The sequence below is a fragment of the Diplotaxodon limnothrissa genome, linkage group LG22 (genome assembly GCF_057381915.1).
Source record: "Diplotaxodon limnothrissa isolate DT_005_m linkage group LG22, D_limnothrissa_male_GT1.1, whole genome shotgun sequence".
In the NCBI taxonomy this organism is placed as follows: Eukaryota; Metazoa; Chordata; class Actinopteri; order Cichliformes; family Cichlidae; genus Diplotaxodon; species Diplotaxodon limnothrissa.
Window position 1 is genome coordinate 6,982,394 of NC_140616.1, and position 19,477 is coordinate 7,001,870.

Consider the following 19,477-nt stretch of genomic DNA (forward strand, 5'->3'; position numbering starts at 1 on the left):
AAGAATAGACAGTGCACCGTAAAAGGAAAGGGGCAACGCTTTCTCCTCGTCTTTTTCTCGCTTTCGCTTGCGCATCAGTTGAGGAAGCCGGAGGACTGAGTTATTTATTAATATGGATTCATTCATTTATTTATCTATCGATTTTGCTTTAATTAGTGACCCCCGGTAGAGAAAGAGGAGAGAGAGAAACAGCGAGGGGAGGAGAGGGAGGAGCGAAAGTCAGACGGGGGTGCCTGCGTAGCCTTACTTTATTATTTCATTAATTCTCTCTTTTACCAAATAACGGTTTTTATAGTGTCGCTTTGCGTGCGTGTTTTCTTCAGCAGATCAGCCAGCTATTAACCAAATCTTTAGGAGAACCAAAAAGCAGCAACTCCACTCTTACACGGACAGTTGCTTTCTGCCTTTTCCTTACCGAGGATTCGCCGGTGGACTGCGTTTGTTTAGGACTTTTAATGAGAGCGCAGGAGGGAAAATCCATCTTTCCCCAACCCAAACCAAAGCAAACCCGGCCGAGGGGTGAAGACTGGGTCCGAGAACCACTGAGAGTCTAATTGTGCCTGTGTTGCATCCTGTAGAGAGTATCTGAGTGACGAGCACCGACTGCACCGGATTCACATGGGTGCAATGATAGCAGATATCACCAAATGGCCAGTCACCCTCAGCTTGTATTAGCCTGTATGGATAACCACTGGTAGCTTTATTTGTTCTCCCAAAGCCAAACAGTCTTTGCTGCGCGCCCAGCACATCGCTGCGTGTTCGTGTGTGTGCCGGACTAGATCAGTTCAAGAAGACTCAAGTCAGAGGAACAGAGTATCCATCTGGTTACCACAGCTGTACAAAATCCAGAAGTAGAGAAATGTGAATCCAGAGAGACACAGAATCGATTCACAGAAGAAGAAAAAAGCCAAATCCTTAATCTCCTTTTTTCAAGCCGTCCCAGCATCCTTACAAACGGCTGTCCACAAACCTGGAGATCATACGAAGAAAAGCCAAAGAACGACGACAGGACCACGAATAGGAGAAGAAAAAAAAAAGTGAGACTAAAATAAAAACAACGACCCCCAGGTCGACAGAGGACCATGTTTGTCCCCCTGCCGGTCCCCTTCGTCTTTCAGAGAACAGCGTCCGACTTCAGCGCCTGGAGACTCAAGTCCTCGCTGGCTCCGCGGTCCAGTCCCGGTAAGACACCTCTCCCCGGTCCCATTCCCACTACTGTGTACCTATACGCAAAGAATCACAGTTGTTCATAGTTTATATAATATTTTTTTTTATTTTTAACCTGCTAAATCTAGATTTTTAAAAAGTCTTTACGCATCATTTTATGTTTCCAGTTTCACCTCAGGTTTCTCAAACACCCAAAATAAACTTAAATAAAATACACGCGTGTAAACCGATGATGCAACATACAACCCACAAACTTCATTTTCCATATGTGAAAGATGCAAAATGCACTCCATAACCACTGTAGACGCAAAATGAAATTCTTTAAGAAACAAAAATATCATTTATTTATTTAAAAGTAGAAAAAGCAGATCAGACTCTCAGTATTAAATATTTCAAGACATTTGGGATTTCTTTGAAATTACACAAGCAAGTGATTTTTGTCAAGGAATATTTGAGGACTAAATATCATAAAAATGTGTATTTTTATTATTTGTCATTATATCCTCACGAAAAGAGGGAAAACGACCAGTTTAACTCGCAATACTTACTTGCATGTAAATCCAAAAATGTAAAAACACACCCCAAATTGGATGCATGAATATAGGGGCCATTAGCATCCATCACAGTCTCTCTGAGGCGCCACACTCTCTCCTTATCTTTTCCTCTTTCATCCATGGCAATCCATCCATCTCAGCCTCCATCCCATCTGTCTCCTCTCTGCTCCTCTCCTTCGGTCTAACTTGGCTAGGTTTGTGGGGAATATTCATGGTCATCTATCGATCAGATTGTATTGATCCCTGACAGGAGGCCACATTGGGAAAACAGGAGTACAGTTAAGTTGGCTGAGGGAGAAACTTTGCCAACACAGGTGATGATGTGAGAGGGGAAATGGTGGCGTTTTCAAGAGACTGAAATTGAAATCCATATATTAAAAAATCAGAATAATTTAATTAAGGACTGATTTTCTTTTAATATTCTTTTAATCTTCGGGATTAATCGGTGGGATTGTCAGTCAATACTTGGTTTTTATGATGACCTTGTGATGCTTTAATGCTCTGCTTTAATAAATCATGATCACTATAATATTGCAGTGTGATCAATATTGACAATGCACTTCTCTGGATTAGCTTTCTTTGTTTGAATATAAAAATCTGTGATGTGCTGTGCTTTATAAATCTAAATGTAAAATTACAGTGTTAACAAATCAGCTGAATGTCTTAATTTTGTCGTTACATTTGGTTTTTAGATAGGTTGTTCAAAGTTCTCCCTTTCCTGCCACCTCCTGGGTAAAACTTTGTGACGTGTTGGTCACAGAAACACGAGTGTGTGCACTGAGGTGTGTGTTTGAGCAGGATTCCTGGAGGGTGACAGTGCCAGTGGCTCCTCTGTCCCACCTCCCATCCATCCAGCCGGAAATTTAAAAAGACAGATGGGGTTAGGTGTGTATGCTGAGCCGTGCCGAGCCGTGCAGGGATAATTCAGGCTATCACCTTAAGTAGGTGTCAGGAGGAGAAAAACGGTTGTGGTTTTTAATGAAACCTCAACTGCTTCTGGCGGCTTTGACAGGCGACATATAACCTGTTTCGGGGGAGGGGTCTTTTTTTTTTCCTTTTTTTTAAGTTGATCCTTTAAGAAATTAAAGTAAAAGACCTGATGGGGGAATAGGGAGGAGAAGTGCACACTGGGAGCGAGGGGCCAAATGAATGATTGAATGAATAACAGAATGAGTGGGTGCATAAATGAATAATAAATAGATGCGAGGGTTAAAGTATCAGTGAATTAACAGGTGAAAGAGTCATTGAATTGAATGAATAAAAGCAATAAAAGAATGAATTAGTGAGAGTGGGAAAAGGAGTTTAATGCTTTGGAGAGAAATAAGCCAGAATGGAAGATTCTGTGTTAGCAACGACACTGTGGTGTCAAAGGGATAATTAAATGGCCGTGACTGAATGTGGATTATTAAATGAGGAAGTAAATTAGGAGTGAATAGGTGAAAAACAGAATAACGAGGGTAGGAGTGAGGCAGCAGTTCCTCAGCAGCTCAGTCTGCATGGTGTATTTTCCACATGGGAGAAAATGAAAGGGTCAGAGTTCTTGTACTGGCTGCTTTTTTTTATTTAAACATGTTGGTGCGATAAGCAGCCGATACACACGAGGGAAGTAAAGTAGGTAGGAGAGCAAAGGGCAGCACTCATCCCTCCTTTCCCCTGTTATTTCTCCGCTTTTCTCCATCTTTCATCTTTAATCTCTGGAGAGAAAGAAACTCTGAATCCTCTGTTCCTCATTGTCTTTCTCATTTCTGTGAAGTGTTGACTTGACACAAAAGCCTTTTCTGTAAAATGCAAACTCTCCCGTCTTCCTCTCGCTCCCTTTTTCCCCTCTCCCCGTCTATCCCTCTCTTCCTGTGTCTTGTTCCCTATGGACGGGGGGGAGTTGTTGAATTGGATTTGCCCAGTGTGGTTTGCCTGGGCCCCATAAGCCACTTTAGCTAAGTCTGTTACCCACAGTTCTCTGCCTTTCTCTCGCTCTCCCCTTCTTTCTGTGATCTGACCAAGGCGTGCATCTGTACCACTCCGTGCACCTGTAAATGTGTGAGCACGCACACACCTGTGTGTGTTTGCGTTAGTGGGAGCAAAGACGGGAGTGTCGAAAGTCTAAGACGAGGTGAGTGAGGTTCAGTGGAGAAGGAGCGAGAGAGTGGTCCTAAACAGCAGACGCTTGCAGACAGTGGCTCTACAGTGGATCTAAACCAAGGGCTTATGGGTTTTTTGTCAGCTCGACTCTTAAACGCTACAGTGTTGAGACCGCTGGCCTCAGCTGAGCGGGGCCACAGACACATCACTGCAGTCGCACACCTTTAAATTGGTCACTGGATTAAATTTGTCATCTGAGCTTGATAATGTTTTCTTTATATTTGTAATGTTGTACTTTATTAAATACATTTTTAAGTGCAGTAAATGGTTCCAGCCTTGGAGAAACCGATGGGTTGGGCTGCTTTCATGATTGCTATCTATTAAAGAAATCTGGCTTGAGTTTTAGTGCCTTTAAGTCCCTGGAATCTCCCGCTATCAATTCAGATATTGTTTGGAAATGCATCACCCTGAAATCTGACTCTATCCCAGCCTATTCACACTGCGGCTGTATGAATGCAAACATTATTACAGTGAGTGGATCCTATAACTCGTGAAGTATACAGAAAACCGCTGGCTTTACAGCTCGTGTGCTTTTAGTAATGAAACCCTTTTATTACATTAAGCCTTTTCTGCCTTTTAGAAACTCCTATCATATTGTTGACCCGTAGAATTACTTCGCATTCACAGAGTTATTTCGCCAGGAATGCTGTGTTGTGTATTTTCATTCTTCCTGAGTTGTTTTCAGGATCCAGTGTTGTGAATTAATTAAAAATAGATAACATAGTATAGATGTGAGCTCTGAATGCGATTGTTGTAGTAGCTCAGATTTCTCGCTGCTTGTGTTAGTTTGGGGAACTTGTGCATGGGGCAGTAATGAGGATGAACTCTGACATCTCATCAGTGTGGTCATAAACCACATCACATCTTTGAGTTCTTTACTTTCCAGCCATTAATACACCCAGAGAAGCATTCAGATCATCCACAGTTGAAGAGTGGAGACTAGTGTTTCTTGGCTCTTTTTCAGCTTCACATCTTTGCCGCAAAGACTTAAAACCTTCTTTTTTGTGCAGCCCGGTCTCTGCAGCGGTGTGTGTGTGTGTGTGTGTGTTTTCAGAGGGCAGTGAGGGCGGAAAGGGACCTGTAGCTGCCTCTGCTCTGTCCCTCCTCTGCACCACAACAAAGTAAATCTAAATGCTCTTTTATTTTATGTACACTGCTGTAAAATCCTCCAGGGCCACTGTGGCCCATATAAAACTGAGAGCTGTCAAATTCACAGAGAGGAGGCACATGTCTGGATTGAGAGGGATGGTTTATTTATGTTGGCTACTGTGAGAGGCCTCTTATTCCAGGTGTAGTTATTCAGCACAGTGTTCTTTTTAGTCTCTAGTTCAGCGTGTTCAGACGCGCTTTTCTATTTAGATTACCCCGCAACACATACGTAAAGTCATGATGATTCACGATCAAACAAAAAAAGCTGTCTAAAAATATTTGTGCAAGTGGCATTAAAAATACAACAAAGGAAAGCAAACGAGAAGAAAAAGCTTGTGATGGTTATAAATTACCTGTAAAACGGTGCATACTTAAGAAATAAGTAAACATTGCATTAGTATTGTATTGTTCAGCCACAGTGCAGAGAAACTTTATTTCAAAGTGCATATCCCACACACACACACAAACACACACACACACACACACACACACACAGACACAGGGTGCTGCGTGCTGTTTGATAACTACCTCCTCTCACACCCAGGATCTTCACCTCGTGGAGCCCAGGAGGGGGTTGTGAAGTCTGGGCCACATCAAATTGAGGCCCCTGTGTTCAGATTAATTGGCTTTCTGTGTTTGTGGAGCACACGTTTGTGCGATTATGGATAACAAAGCTTGTGTGTTTGTGGGAGGAAGATGTGATTTTTGCTCAGGTAGATGCAACGTTCAAACGTGTGTTTTTTTTTAAATTTGTGAATGAACTCTAAGTGAAGCTGGTTACAACGTATATCTGTATATATTTGAGTTTATTCAATGAGGAGGAAATGCATGCCAGCTGGAATTTATATAATTTGAACACGTGGGTGGGTGTGTGTGTGTGTGTGTGTGTGTGCATAAAGCTACCAGATCTGTGTGTGAGCAGGCAGACAGGTAGACGATTCAATAATTGCACGTTGAGGTCAGTTATGGATCTTTCCGGCATGTCTGGTTTATCTGAAAACCACAAGAAGCTCATAGCTGCCCATTGTGTGAGTGGTTTTAACCTTCCACCGCTATTGATTAGCCAGCATTGACTGCTCTCTCGCCACCCCATTTGTGAGTGGAGACTGTTGATGTGTGTGCATGAGAATTTGTGGTTGCGGGTGGATCTGTGTGTATTGACACGAACAGCTGCCACAGATGTGTGGGAATGCGAGGAAGCGGCGTCTGCATGTGTGTGTCCGCGTGCGTATGGATCAGATTTTAAAAGGGGCAGCGTTGTTGGCGAGTCCCGGTGCTAACGTGATTGCGAATGACAAAGCGTCCAGGCGGGTTTGTTAGCTCCATAATGGGGAATCAATAGACACAACACAGATGTCAATACAACATGCTTTATTGCGTTAAGCTGCCTCACCCCCACACTGAGCTCTGTACGTACACACACACACACACACACACAAACTGCATGTGACGATGTATCCGCTTCATTCAAATGCATCCAAATATTAAAGTAAGTACGTGACATGCATATCAAAGAGGTTGTCAGTGACACATATTTTTTGTTTGGCTGTTTATGAGTCGTTTTATTTGCACCACTGCTCAAAAGCCTGAGGTCGTTTCAAAATGTTTGAGCTATAAAAAAAAAAACCCACATTGGTTGTTGAAAGTATAGCATTAAATTAATAATTCATTAATGTCTGGTTAGACGCAGAGACGCCCAATTTCAGAAATCATCATCCCTGTTTAAATTTTACATTTACATCAGGTTAGCGGTCTTAAATGCCTTCTGCAAAGTGAAGATGTCATACAACAGTTTGTGTTACTCCCTTCACAGAACAGTTCATACTGGCTCCAGCCAGAGAGAAAAGAAGTAGGAGGACCCAGTGTAAGTGGACACCAAGAAAAGACATCAGAGTCTGGAGTTTGAGAAACAGACACCTCACTTGTCCTAAACAGGCAGCTTCATTAAAGGGTATCTGCAGCAGGTAGACTAATCCTGTCAGTGAATACAGTTTTTATTTTAATATATTATAATAATAATAATAATAATAATAATAATAATAATAATAATAATAATGGATTGGATTTATATAGCGCTTTTCAAGGCACCCAAATTTGGGGCGACCGTGGCTCAGGGGGTTGGGAAGCGTATCTGTAACCGGAAGGTTGCCGGTTCGATCCCCGGGCTCTCTGTCCTGGTCGTTGTGTCCTTGGGCAAGACACTTTACCCTACTGGTGTTGGCCAGAGGGGCCGATGGCGCGATATGGCAGCCTCACTTCTGTCAGTCTGCCCCAGGGCAGCTGTGGCTACAACTGTAGCTGCCTCCACCAGTGTGTGAATGTGAGAGTGAATGAATAGTGGCATTGTAAAGCGCTTTGGGTGCCTTGAAAAGCGCTATATAAATCCAATCCATTATTATTATATATTAAAATAAATCCATCATAGATTATCAGTTCAGTTTCAGTTGATTTTTTTTGTATAAAAAAAATTACAATTAAAAATTTGAGGGGAATTTTTGGACTACAACTGGACCCGTGGAAGCAATCAGCTAGTCAAATATGTTGATTCTTTAATGAGTATAGCATTTAATTCCTTTCTTTTACAAACAACAACATTTATGACCACATAGTCTTTCATTAACATAGGGCCGTGTTATATATCAATTAGCACATTTTGTCAGGTTAATTGCTTTACTTGAACCGCCTGCACACTGTGACACTGTTGTTGTTTCTCAGTGTTTGTTCCACAGACAGACGTTTTCATACATACTTGAAACTCTTAAAGTGTAAGCCCAGCCTGTTTAGTGTTCTCTTTGCATTTTCACTGATGTTAAAAAATCAAAAATGAACAAATTAACATACCTTAATTTTTACATGTCAGCCAAGCAACAAACAACCATGGACCTACCAAAACTGCAGTCTCTCTAATGGCCGCTGGAGGCTGGATCCAAAAAGGAGTCCAGTTTAAAATGCCAAAACTTTAAAGCAGAAATAAGAATGTTTACAGCTTGCTTAATGATACGATTTTGGTTTTATATCAGATGTGACATTAAATCAGCTAATTTGTGTCTTTTTGGATGCAATTACCTGGTAAAAACTGTGTTTAACCATTTGCCTGGCCCATGTTTGTTTAGTGAAATTCGAGCATTTTCTTTTTAGCATTAGCTCAAAACACCACGCTCATTCCTTTTGCAACAACGGTCACTTCTTGCACCAGAAAACAAAACAGTGATGACCATAAAGTCAGAGTATCAGAGCTGGGCTTACTCAATCGGTGACATCACAGTGGCTACATCTGTCTTTTACATACAAGTACTGGTGCCAGCGCGCGTTTCCTATCACACGCCTCATCGTTAAAAATAAATGTAAATTTACCAGAAACATAAAACATTGTCATCTATAGCAGATGTAATAAATGTCCTGTGCATTACCTTCACACATGCACAAACCTTTGCATGCAGCATTGAACACACACACACCTATACAGAGACCTTTTGTCTTATAGATGAAAAAAGCCATTTCATACCATGGACACTTCCTGCTGTGCAGATATGAAATAAAAACGTTGCCACAACAAAATATGGGCGCCTGAACTCTGCTTCCCCTCTGCTGCCGTCTGTATGTCAGTCCATCCAACCAGCTAAAAACTCTTATAGTTACCGTGGAAACATTCATAGGCCATTAGACACACATATAGGAGGAGAAGAATCTAGGTAAACACTGTCCTCCTCCACACATAAACACACGTGCATCCTGCATTGGACAGTCATCTTAGTCTTGCGCTCTTGATGGCTGCCCTTAATGGCCCAAAGACCATTAAGGGCTAAATTGGCTGTACTCAGGCTATATTTGACTGCCCTCTGTGCCCCGCTCTCTTTGGGTATGTAATCGGCAATCATATGTAAGTGTGTGTTGGTTTGTGTTTGCAACCATGTCTGTCCACGAAAGCACGAGTACCCTGTGTACTTCTTGAGTACTTGTGTCTGTAAAATTGGTGTTTCCCTGATGGCTTGTTGCAGAGTACGTGCGTGTGTGTTTATTTCGGCCAGTGTCCATTTTACACCCCCGTCTAAATAATGAATCGTGGGCGCAGCAGGGGACCTTTTTTGGTTTAACACCAATGCCCACCCTTAATCGAATGCACTCAGCGTGTGCTGCCCCTTTGTCCGACAAGGTGTCTGTCGATAGGCTTTCTCCTCAGTGCACATAAATGCCATAAAGAACCCCGTGCCTATTCATTCATCTCATAGCTCACATTCCATCTCTCCACACTCCTCTCCACCTCTCCCTTCACTCCCTCTATCACTCTAATTCCCTGCCCTTGCCCAGCGTGCAACCTGGTCTGTTTGGTCAGAAGAAGGAAAGGCAGGAAGAAAAGGGAACACGAGGGCAGGAGTCAGAAATAAAGGCATGAATGCTGTTCAAGGTACTGAGAGGCTGGTTTCAGGTCAGGACTGCTGCTTGCCTTCTAATTAAGCAGAATAATGAGGTTTTACGCTGTACACCAATTAGGGGTCTGTGTGTGCATGTGGCAGTATTAAGTGATACATGAAGGTTTCTCTTTGGGATTCTTGGTTCATTTTAGCACCTCTTGCTGTTTGAAAGCACTCCTTTTCTGTAAACTCGACGTGTGCAGTGAATGGCTGATTTATCATTTACCTGGTCAACTACTTGCATCCATGGAGGCAAGAGGATCTGTCAAAGCTGTGAAACCAAGTATAAGAATGGAGAAGAAAGCTAACCTAAGGTCCTCTGAACGGTGCATGAAAATGATATGAAGCAGAGAGAGTTATAACTTTTGCTAAATTTCAACCCTTGTCTCTAAACAGGCTTTTACATGAATACATACACAGTTAGAAGTGGCAGGCTCCATTTTTCCTAAACCACAATATGCTGAAAAATACAAAACTTCAACAAAAACACATGTGAGGCAAACAGAGACGAAATGCACATAACAAAACGGGTTTATTAGCTTGAGATTCATGCACAATTATCTTTCTAGTTGTCACGCATTTCATTGGTCCATTAAACAAAAATTGTCCAAATATTTTCTGGATTGAAATGTTTTGTTGATGAATGAGGTCAGAGTACAATGGAGCTCACATAAAACAGTAATTGCAAAACTCCAAACACGAAACAAAAAGGGGTGTCGCACTGATAACCTTGATGTTTTGTTATTCATTGTTAATGTATTTCTAACGGTGCTTATATGTTATTGTAAATAATTGAATGTTTTGTGCCTGTTTTATAGTTTATAATTCGTTTCTCATCACCTCTGAGCACCTCTATTTTAAGTTTGTGGAAAATTACAGTTTTTGGCTGATAGGATTAATATTAATTCAAATTATAAGTGATTATATCGTTATCATGAAAGTCTGAAATCTTGACAGTTGAAAAAAACATGAAAGCAGGTAGTTCACAGTAGAAGAGGACCATGCTAAGTGCTGCTCCTGTTGGCTAAGAACATAGAGCTGATGTTCCAAAACGGTGAAAAACTAGAACTTTGATTTCTGCTGTGACATTGAGATTGTGGTGTCACATTTTGGCATATAAGTAAGGATCCGTGCAGCAGGTGGTGTACAGGTGTAAGGGCATAGTCTTGGAGCTCCTTAATTCCAATGGAGCATCATTTAAATGCTGCAGATTGTATCATTGTCAAAAGCTTATATCATCTCAGACTGGATCCATGACCATGAGTACTCGAATGGCCTCCAGATTCACCAAGTCAGTCCAACAGTGCACGTTTAAAATGTGGTCCAAATAAGAAGTGCATGGTGAAGACGCTGCCTACAATTCTGCAGCAACATGATGCAATTATGGCAGAATGAGCCAAAGTAACGAGGAATGTTTTCCAGAACCTTGTTGAATCAATTCCACGAAAATTCAAGCCTGTTTTAAATGCAAAAGTCGGTCCAAACAGTACAAGCAATCTCAGACTACTCGACTTTTAACCTGCTTCAAAAAGTTCAAAGTCATGTGTACGTTTAATAAAACCAAAGGATGAGTCTAGACATCGCCACTTAAAGCAGGTACATTTGTTCAGGACACCACAGTATGTAATCTGTATGTAATCTGTGTCCAAAGGTTTGTGTCTTCTGGCTTCCATTAAATAAATCTGATGGTCAGTAATTTCAGCTCCCAGGAAGCAACCCAACTCGTAAATGACATAAATTATTTTTGAGGCAGACAGCCGTAATCTGACAATTCAATTGCTAAATTCAGGACTTTACCAGCAGTCATTTACCATTAGTCACAAAGTTTCATGCACTGCAATTTTGTATTTTTTAAGTTTTTTAGATGGGGTGTGTGTGTGTGTGTGTGTGTGTGTGTGTGTGTGTGTGTGTGTGTGTGCGCGCGCATTAGTGGGTATGTAGAAGGTCTACTGTAGTTTGGTGCATGTCTGTGATCGCCAGCAGGTGTGTGTGTGTGTATTCTAGCTAATGTCCATCACTGCCTGCTGCCGATGTGTGTAATACAGAAGTGCTGGTCTTTTGTGCCAACCTCAAGGCAGTGATCTTGTTCCCCTGCTTGCTTGAATAGAGAGAACAGGGCTTAGGAAAGGCTCCTGTCCTCCTTCACAGGTTTCTGACATAATGAAGCCAGTGTGTGATCTCACACAAAACCTTCCCTTGGAAGTGTGAGGAAGCTCGTCTCGCTGCTTTTGCCTATAGAGATTAAAATGACAAGCAGGATAAGCAGGGAGCGTGTGTGTGTGTGTGTGCCTGTCTCTACTTAAGTACATCTTCCTCTCTGAGTGTTTGCATGTTTACGCGCCACTGTAATGTAATCTCGCCGTTTGCAGTGCCGCAGGGACGTTTAATGCTGCCCAACATAGTTTTGATCGAGTAAACCACACACGGAGAGCCAAAACTCTTCCTTTGTCTGGGCCCTTTGCATGTCTGTGAGTGTGTGTGAGTGTGTGTTTCTAAGGAATATGAATGCTTTCAGCCAACAATGCATTTTTCCAGCAGCTGATACATTTAGCTAATAAACTCGAATGACAAAAGTCAGGTTTGTTACATTGGATTCCACCTCTTTTGTCTCCTCGCTCCACCCGTCCATCCCCTTGGCTGGTGGTCACTGCAGTTTTGGGGAACAGGGCAGATTTAAATCCCCCCCCCCCCCAATTTAATTTAGCTGACAGGAGTTATGGAAATGAACTTGTGGGACAGAGAAAGGGGTGTGTGATGAGAGGAATGGATGGATGGGAAGGAGGGGTAGGGGTCCCCTTATTTACCTCAGGAACACCACGTCCTTCCTGTCCTCCCTGTCCCCAACCCCTCCTTCTCTTGAGCCTGTCTTATTGAGGGACCAGCAGTGACTGTGAAGGGTTTTTAGTGAAAAACGTAATATCATGTAGGAGGAGATGGTTCGGGGGGGGGGGTCTGTATGTATGCACAGAGACAGAAGTAAAGTGACAACAATAGAGGATGGAGAGTGAAAGGAATGGTGGGGGGTTGGGGGGTGGACAGGCACTGGGTCCGGCCCTTTTTAATAAATCTGAGTGCTCTGGTTAGTGCTTCAATCTCCTGTACTCAACTAACCCCCTGCACACATTACACACAAACACACATGCTCTACCAAATACATACATGCACTTACTCTCTATGACTCATTTTCACCCACATATGCGTTCGCCAGACTACAAGCTCAAGGGCTTTTAGAAGGTGTTTTTTCCAGACTGTACAGCTGATGCTGCTCCTAATTGTACTGTCCACCAGATGTGGGCACAAAAGTATGAAACACCAACTATTTTTTACATTTAGTGTTTTAATATGAACTTTTCTTTCTTTCTTTTTTTTCGTCTGCTGAATTTTTGTCTTGTTCAGGAGATGTGCATTTTCAACAAGCATAAAAACAGGCTAAGAGATATGCTAGTTAGTGAGCCCACAATCACCTGGATGTGCTGTAAATAGTGCATCTAATGCATGCAATGACTCCAGTGTGGGTGCTTTTTGGGCACCTGGTGAATTAAAGCAAAGAAACAACACGCTAACACACTACAAAATATCTGCAGGCTATGTACCTTGCATTTCTGGGTCCATTTTGTTGTTTGAAGGTGTCATTTTCCTATTCGTCATAGATAACTGGCCCAGTACAGATGGCAAGATGTCACGTTAAGACAGCTACAGTGGAGTGTAATTGCAGAAAATCTTTCGCCTGTCTAAAGCATCAACAGTAAACATCAGGTTTTGGTCTCAGCCACTCAGATGGAAAGAGCAAGAACCTCTTTATAGAGGTTCCACTTTGTGCCAATGTTTAAGATTCACACCGAACAAAATCTCTGCATAGATTCTTAATAATACGTAGTCAGAGACGTGGAGAATTTTTTACATTCCGTGTCCGTGCTGTTGCCATTGATATCACTTTTGCTGTTAGTGTATACAGTTCAAATCCAACAAGTTCAGGGCCGTCCTTTGTGCGCTGTCAAAAGCCTCGATGGAAAAATGCATGAAAGTAATCACAAAGCTAAAAAGCAGTCCGTTAAAGCAAAGTGGAAACATTAAGACACTTTATTGTCAGATAAAATATGGAACTCACAGTGGGCTGACATTTAACCGGGTGAGAATATAAAAGCGTTATATGTTATTTTGAATCAAGTGCACCTAAAGTGTCTCCGTGCCACAACACTATTGTATTTGCTCAGGTGGTGTATAGGTTAACCTATGTTTTGAAGTATCAATCTGTGACTATAAATGAAAACATAACAGGTACAAGTAAAGAGTTTCAGCCATAAAGAAGCTATATCTGACTTAAATTTGGCCAGTTTCTCCTTCAAGGTCTTCTTATTGTTCAGCTCTGGACTGCTTTCTGGTCTTATCCTGTTTTTAGGAAGTTTGTTTCTGACCACTTGAATGTCTGATAAAGACAACATTATTAGCCTTTTGTCAATTTATAAAAACTCCAGCCAGGGTTGGGCAGTTCCAAGTGGTGAGAGATGTTAATAAAGACCCTAGAAAAACCGCCAAGACACCTGTGAGTGACTTAGCCAAGTCGGGAATTTAAATCCCAAAAAGACAATCACTAGAACCCTGCCAAGAATGGAGAGCAGACTAAACCATGCCAAGTACAGCCTGGAGGATGATTATGCATGCTGGAAGCGTCTCTGTGCTCACATGAGGCAAAACCAGAGCTCTTTGGTCATATAGATGCTGCCTATGTTTGGATATAAAAGGGAGAGATGTGCAAACCAAAGAAACATGGTGGTGGGAGTATTATGCTGTGGGGTTTCAGTGTATCTGGAACTGGGAATCTCGTTAAGGTTGGAGGGAATTGTGAAGAAAGAAGGATATGTGAAGGTTTTTGAAAGAAAATGTGGATATGGGTCATCACGAAACACGTCATTCCTGGTGAAGAGCTACCTCCAGAAGACCAGAGCGAACATTATTGACTGGCCTGCACAAAGCCCTGACTTCTGTGCGGTGATCTCAAGGCCAAGGTCCACGTAGGGACACAAATGCAGAATAGATGATTAGCATCAGAGCGTGGTGGTGGGGTAATTTTGACTCTGGGAGTTTTTGTTTTTTGTGAAGTAATTTTGTAAAATAAAGTAATTTAAACATCCAAACTAATTATCATCCCTCATGACGAGAGCTCATGACGAGGTCTTCAGCAATGACCTAGAGAATGAGCAGCAGCTTTCAGCGAAGGAGACTGCAGTGTCATAGCCTGAAGGTGAAGGCACTGGGTCAGGAGCATGCTCATTGTTTTTTTTTTTTTTACACAGGGTTGTTCACAGTGGATTTGTCCTTCAGGGTCAGACTGTCAGTCCCGGGTTTTGCTGTAATGCACGGAGGCATCTAAGTGAAAACATTTGGTAAAAATCACCTGCATGTATGTCATCATACCTCAGTGTGCCAGTCCAGAGCAGACTGAACAAGAACCAACACAATGTTTGCTCACTACCCGTTATTGCTCCAAAAATGTATTCAAATTAGAGGATTTCTATTTTGATGTACTAGAAGAGATCTAGCATATGATGCAAACACACAAGTGGAAGCTAACAGAGCTCTCCTGGCAAAGCTTAAAGTGGTCCAGAGCTGCATGAGAAGATGACCGTGAAGGAGAGATTGGCCAAATTTAAATCAGGTAAGGTTTGCAAGAACTTCGTGATCATGCTGCTTCCTTACGTTTGACTCGTTTAACAGATACTGATTCAAAAAGAGCTGCAGACATTATGCTCATATCTAAAGCGCCCAAAACACCAGTGAAAGAAGAATCTAAGCTATGTGAGACACTGTATTTCTAATATAAGTGTCTCTAGAAAAATGTAGAGTTTTGTTGAGGAAATGGAATTATCAGATTTGATGCCTGTTGCTTGAAGTCTGGGCTTCATATTCAAAACTGTACTCACTAGCTGATTTTTGCTCTACGTGATTTAAGAAGCCTTTGTTAGGCTGTGAAGTTGCACCGTACTGTATCCCCCTCTCAGATGCACAGAGGCCAGACATACTCACGGGCAATTTTGAACACATAATCGTCTTCACACTCTGTGACTCCAATCTCTTCCGCGTACAGTACACACACATTTACTACATCAGATAAAAGAGGGGAAAAAACTCTTCTTTTTTTCTCTTCACGCTTTTTCAGCTTACCTCCTTATCACCGCCCCCTCCTCTCTTCTTCTTTATCCTCTTTTATTATCCTCTGCTTTTTTTCTTTAGCAGAGGAGTGCTCAGTCCAGAAATGAAATTAATCTGTTGTACTACACCCCTCCCTCCTCCTCCTCCTCTTCTTCTTCCTCCCTGCTTTTCCTCCTCCTCTTCTCGCATCTCAATCTCATTCTCTCTTTGCTCTGTGGGGAGGATTGGACTCGTCACTTTAACCTCTTCATATTGGATATGAATCTGTTAGCCTGCCTGCCCCTCTCTATAACACTCCCCACCTCAATCCACAGAGTTCACAGACACACACAGAAGCTGTGTCACACTTATTTACGCACTTGCATGCACACACACACTGTGGTGAACATAAGCATGCACAGACACTGTACTCACACACACTTCATTCCACACAGGTATCTAAACAAATCTCTCAGCAAATCCCAACCCTCGTGCGCACAGACCATAAACACACACACACACACACACACATACACATGTTGACATCTCTGACAAACCGTCCTTCAGCGGGTTTCTCCCGGTGCTTCAATCAAAGCCATTGATATGAATCTGGGCTGTTTTCTCCATGCTGGCAGCAGCAGTAATATAGCAGCTGTACTTTTTAGCAGCTACACATCTTTCATCAGCCCCCGCCCTGCCTTTTATTCCAGCCACTTCTATGTAGAAATGGCAGATATTGCTGGGTTTTAGCTTTGGCCTTGGCTAAACCATCCAGCCTTATTAGTGAGGATATCGGATGAATGAGAGAGGCTTCATACTTCATATGAAAAAGGAAGGCAGGGAAACGTGGGGAGGGGACGGCGGTAGAAACAGGGGGGGATGAGGGAGAGAAATGTGGGGAGTGAGCGAGGTTCTCCTTAATGGTTCCCCCTAGGGGTTTTAGTGGCTACACGAGCCGCGGCAGCCACATACAGTCGTAGCAGTGAAATGGGACAGATGAAGATCCTCTCCCTCCTCCTCCTCCTCTCTAAAGAGTGGTATGAATATGGTAAATCCGCTGTCCGCTTGGCGGCATGATTCTCTCCCAGAAAATGGCCCTGTGTCTGCGTCCCTGGGGGGTATAAGCTAAGGAGATTCTGCATTTAGGCCCAGCACTCACTCCCTTTCTGCTCTCTGGGGGTTTGAAAAGGCCCGGCCAGCCCCAATCCTCCTATCTATCTCACAACCACAGCAGCAGCAGTGATAGCACACCACACGGCAGTTCGGCTTAAACATGGTGGCTGGAGCTGCACAGCCATCGCTATCTGGATGCACGGCTTTTACACTCACACGCATGCAGAGCCTCTATCCATGTCTGTGTCTCACTGACGGAGTGAGGTCCATTTAGCTAGTGTTCGCCCGAGGCAGTGAGGGATCACCGGCGACCATCGTCATGTTCTGTTACACACATGCATTCACACACATTCGCACACGCACATACACAAGGTTGTTTTTTTGCTACCAGCTCTGCAGCTCCAGTCTTGTCGGGGTCAGAGAACATGGTTGGATGGCAGCTCGCTCAGACAGTCTGTCAGTCATCCATTACTGCAGGAGACAAAGCATTCAGTTTATTTGCACCTAGTTGGCCTTAGTAGTAGAGCTGGGGAATATAGACACAATCCCACAGCATAATATTTCTGACTCAATACTTTCAGTGTGGATAATGAGTATGATTATCGGTTCCTTCACACAGATTGTGTGTAACGTTATTCCAGAGGAGAAACACTAACGATGTCGGCGTAAAAGCCAACCATGTCACGACGATGTGAAAAGAAGGCTGAAAATTTCCCCGCTGAGTACCTGGGTCCAGATGGATCTGGATTAGTTTGTGACATTAAGATAATTTCTTGAACTTTTATTCATTTCAATAGGATTTGTAGTTGTAAAGATAAGAAATTAGCCCTTTTTTCTCTGTTGCAAAAGTAAAGCATCTTTATAAAAGTCAATCACTTGTAAGTTGAGCCAAGGAGGCAAGGGTCAAATTCAGACAAACTTACAAACTAGGCCGATCACATGCGCTCAGTGGCAGAGGTAAAGTCCTATGAAATATACAGTTATTGAAACATTAATTTCTATTAAATGTAAATATGCTCAGGTTGGTGATAAACATATACTTTGCTTTCCCCAAAAGATAGGAAGTTACAGCAAAGGATGACAATATATATATATATAATAAATATGTTATCATAAAATAGAAGATCTCAGAATGTCTAAAATTACATGAAAGGGGTTAAATTAGAGAAAAAGAGGAGTGAAGAGCTTAGTACATCAAAAATCTGATGTACTAAGTATTGTGGTATGATGTAAGAGAGATATGTATCAGTCTTTATTGCAGTGAAGCTTAAATTGATTTTGCCTGTCCAGTAAGTGATGCAGAGGTCTGTATTTCTGTGCGCTCTTTATCAACATTTTATTCACCAGCCTTATAAAGTTAAACGTTAATTACAGTCAAGGTGCTGACTGATAGAAATCCAGTTTCTCAATAGCAGGAATCAGTCTTGTGGCCTTTCATTTCTAAGTCAGTTGTCTAATTATTAAAAGGAGCATCTGAGAAATACAAACTGAAACTTTTAGAAAAAGTTTTTATTCATTCAAACATCCGAGTTGGTGTGAATTGCTGTCATAGTGAATATCTGTTAATCTTGAAGTGTGTCTTTGGCTCTGTAAATTATTTATGGTGCAGAGTAATGGGCTCTGTGCAGCACAAAAAGGAAAAAGAGGCATTTAAACCGCAGGCTGTGAAGGTTACAGAGACCACGGTCCTAACAAGTGGAAATCATTACGCATAAATGTGCATTTATTGAAGTATACCTCCGTCTACTTAAAACATGGTTCTTTTCATTTAACATACTGTGTGGAAATATTCACTGTTTCAAAGTTCGTAATGTATTATAACATCTGAAATGGTTAAATGGTTCTTTGTATTGAGCTGTGTGGTGGTAAAGGTGATCGTTAATGATTATGTTTATATTTGGTTAATATCTGTGATCTAAAAGTGTCTGAAAAATGTGTTTGAATATCATCAGTGATCAGATTTTGGACTCTGTTTAGCACACCTGCAATGTTGCTCTAATGTTAACATTTGAATTTAGAAATGATAAAATATTAATATGGATGTTGTCGGTGTGTTCATTCATGTGAGTTGAGGTTTGATTGTGTGTTTGTGTGTGTTTTTGAAATTAAACGGGCTCTTCTGTGTGGAGGGAGTGCCTGTGTGTCCACGTGTGCGTTCAAATTAGTGCTTTTGTCGTTCAGCTGTGGCACATGTGAGCCCAGCAGTGTTTGTATAGTGCATCTGCCTGTGTGTGCATGTGTAAATCCATGCTTATGTGTTCATTTCCCAGCCCCCTACTCCTCCTCCTCCGGGGTGGCAGGGGTCCAAGGGCCCGGCGCCCTGTGTCATCCTGAACCCCCTCCTCATCTCCTTTGTCTGCTCGTCAGTTAGGGAGCGGTCCACGCGGGACCTGGGGATGCGGGGGGTTAACCTTTGCCCTTAACCCCGTAACCTCAGCCCTCCCTTCTCCAATGCCCGGAACAATTCATATGCAAGCGACCCATCACCAGCCTATTCTTCTCTTTCAATTGTCCACGCCTGGGCAGGCTGTTGTGTCAAGTCTCAAGTTCAAGTCCTGGGATGAGCCAGGCCATCCAGGGCCAGGCCAGACCACAACAGACCAGATCTGGCAGGGAGTGAGGGTCTGGGGGGAGGGAGGGAGGGGAACTAGTGTTTGCTTGCTCATATTTTATGAGGGTCAGTGAGAGATGGTCTGGCTCGTGTTTGGGGGATAGGCTGGGGTGACATGCTGGGGTCAGTCCTGCTCTGAAAAACATGCCGAGGATTTCATCTGCCATTAAGCCTCCTGCTACTTACAGAAGAGAAGAAAACAT

At 42.5% G+C, this 19,477-nt stretch overlaps 1 protein-coding gene across 2 annotated transcripts in view; it reads left to right on the top strand.

Moving 5' to 3' along the window:
* Positions 1–1,082: 1,082 nt before the first annotated feature.
* The window catches only part of pou2f2a (POU class 2 homeobox 2a), a 66,500-nt gene continuing 48,105 nt past the window's right edge, over positions 1,083–19,477 (top strand). For both annotated transcript variants that reach the window (XM_085345849.1, XM_085345848.1), the window contains exon 1: positions 1,083–1,182. In XM_085345849.1, the coding sequence (XP_085201975.1) occupies positions 1,083–1,182 (100 nt within the window). The remainder of the gene's footprint in view (positions 1,183–19,477) is intronic.